This window comes from Parus major, chromosome 11, assembly GCF_001522545.3.
Source record: "Parus major isolate Abel chromosome 11, Parus_major1.1, whole genome shotgun sequence".
Classification (NCBI taxonomy): Eukaryota; Metazoa; Chordata; class Aves; order Passeriformes; family Paridae; genus Parus; species Parus major.
This window is the reverse complement of record NC_031780.1, coordinates 16,659,027-16,660,470: the sequence shown is the minus strand read 5'-3', so window position 1 is coordinate 16,660,470 and position 1,444 is coordinate 16,659,027. Positions and strand designations below refer to the sequence as shown.

General features: G+C 57.8%; 1 protein-coding gene across 1 annotated transcript in view; it reads right to left on the bottom strand.

Annotated features, from left to right (window-relative positions):
- Positions 1-1,438, bottom strand: part of LOC107209657 (coatomer subunit alpha-like) — a 2,125-nt gene extending 687 nt beyond the window's left edge. The window contains exons 1-3 of the mRNA XM_015639563.3: positions 1,283-1,438; positions 490-679; positions 3-410 (exon numbers count right to left, since the gene is read on the bottom strand). Of these exons, the coding sequence (XP_015495049.1) occupies positions 3-410; positions 490-679; positions 1,283-1,420 (736 nt within the window). The 5' untranslated portion in view covers positions 1,421-1,438. The remainder of the gene's footprint in view (positions 1-2; positions 411-489; positions 680-1,282) is intronic.
- Positions 1,439-1,444: the final 6 nt, after the last annotated feature.

The following is a 1,444-nucleotide window of genomic DNA, read 5'->3' as shown; positions in this document are numbered from 1 at the left end:
ACCACGGGAATAACGGGAAAAACCATTGGAATGATTGGAAGGACTCCCCATGCCCGGAATTCCTGGAATTCCCTGCAGAAGGAATCCCTTTGCCTGTGAACTCTGAGAATTCCATGGAGAAAGACTCCCAATGCCCAGAATTTCCTGGAAAAGGACTCCCAGTGCCCAGAATTCCCTAGAAAAGGCCTCCCAGTGCCCAGAATTCCCTGGAAAATGACTCCCAGAGCCCAGAATTCCCTGGAAAAGGCCTCCCAGAGCCCAGAATTCCCTGGAAAAGCCCGGAATCCCGGGAATTCCCTTTGGGCAGGACTCACTCTGGCCGCAGCCGCGCAGGATCCGCACCCTCTCGGCCACGTCCCCCAGGTACAGCGCGTTCTGGTAGTGGCCGCTCATGTCCTTCCGGATCTCCGCTGCGCCCAAAAAAACGGGAAATCAGTGAAAAAAATCCCGGGAAAAGCCAAAATTCCCGTGGGGAAGGGCGCAGCTCACCGATCTTCATCATCTTGCGGAGTTTCTCCAGGTTGCCGGTGAGGAGGTAGAGGAAGGAGAGGCGGTCGAAGTTCTTGGTGCGCTGGTAGCACATCTCCACCACCTGGTGGTTCCCCTGCAGCAGCGCCGCCTCGCCCAGCTTCTGCCAGCAGCCCTTGTCATCCAGAGCCTTGGCTGCCTCCAGGGCGATCTGTTCTCCGGGAATTCCGGGAATTCGGGATGGGGAATGGGCTCACGGGGATGGGGGATGGGAGTGGGGGTTGATCTGGTGGTGAGGGGATTTGGGGGTGTCCGGGGGGATCTGTGCCCAGGGGATGGGCTGGGGCCTGAAACATCCCGAACTGAACTTCCCAGAACATCCCAGAACATTCCAGAACATTCCAGAACATTCCAGAGCACCCTGAGCCATTCCAGAATGTTCCACAACCATCCCAGAACATTCCAGAGCACCCCAGAGCATCCTGAGCCATCCCAGAGCATCCTGAGCCATCCCAGAGCATCCCAGGATATCCTGAGCCATTCCAGAACATCCCAGAACATTCTGGAACACCCCAGAGCATCCTGAGCCATCCCAGAGCATTCCAGAACATTCCGGAACACCCCAGAGCATCCTGAGCCATCCCAGAACATCCCAGAGCATCCCAAACCATTCCAAACCATCCCAAACCATTCCAAACCATCCCAGAACACCCCAAACCATCCCAGAACATCCCAGAGCATCCCAAACCATCCCAAACCGCCCTAAACCATCCCAAACCATCCCGATCGGCCCCGATGCCGCTGGTGCCGTCACCTCGATGTTGCCGCACTCCAGGGCGAGGCTGAAGCGCGTCTTCTCATCGCGCACGAAGTGCAGCGCTACCTCGGGGTACCCCTTACGCTGCAGGTACGCGATGATGGCCTGGCCCACCAGCCGCGCGCTGCGCACCATGTGCAGCACCTGGATCCCAAATCA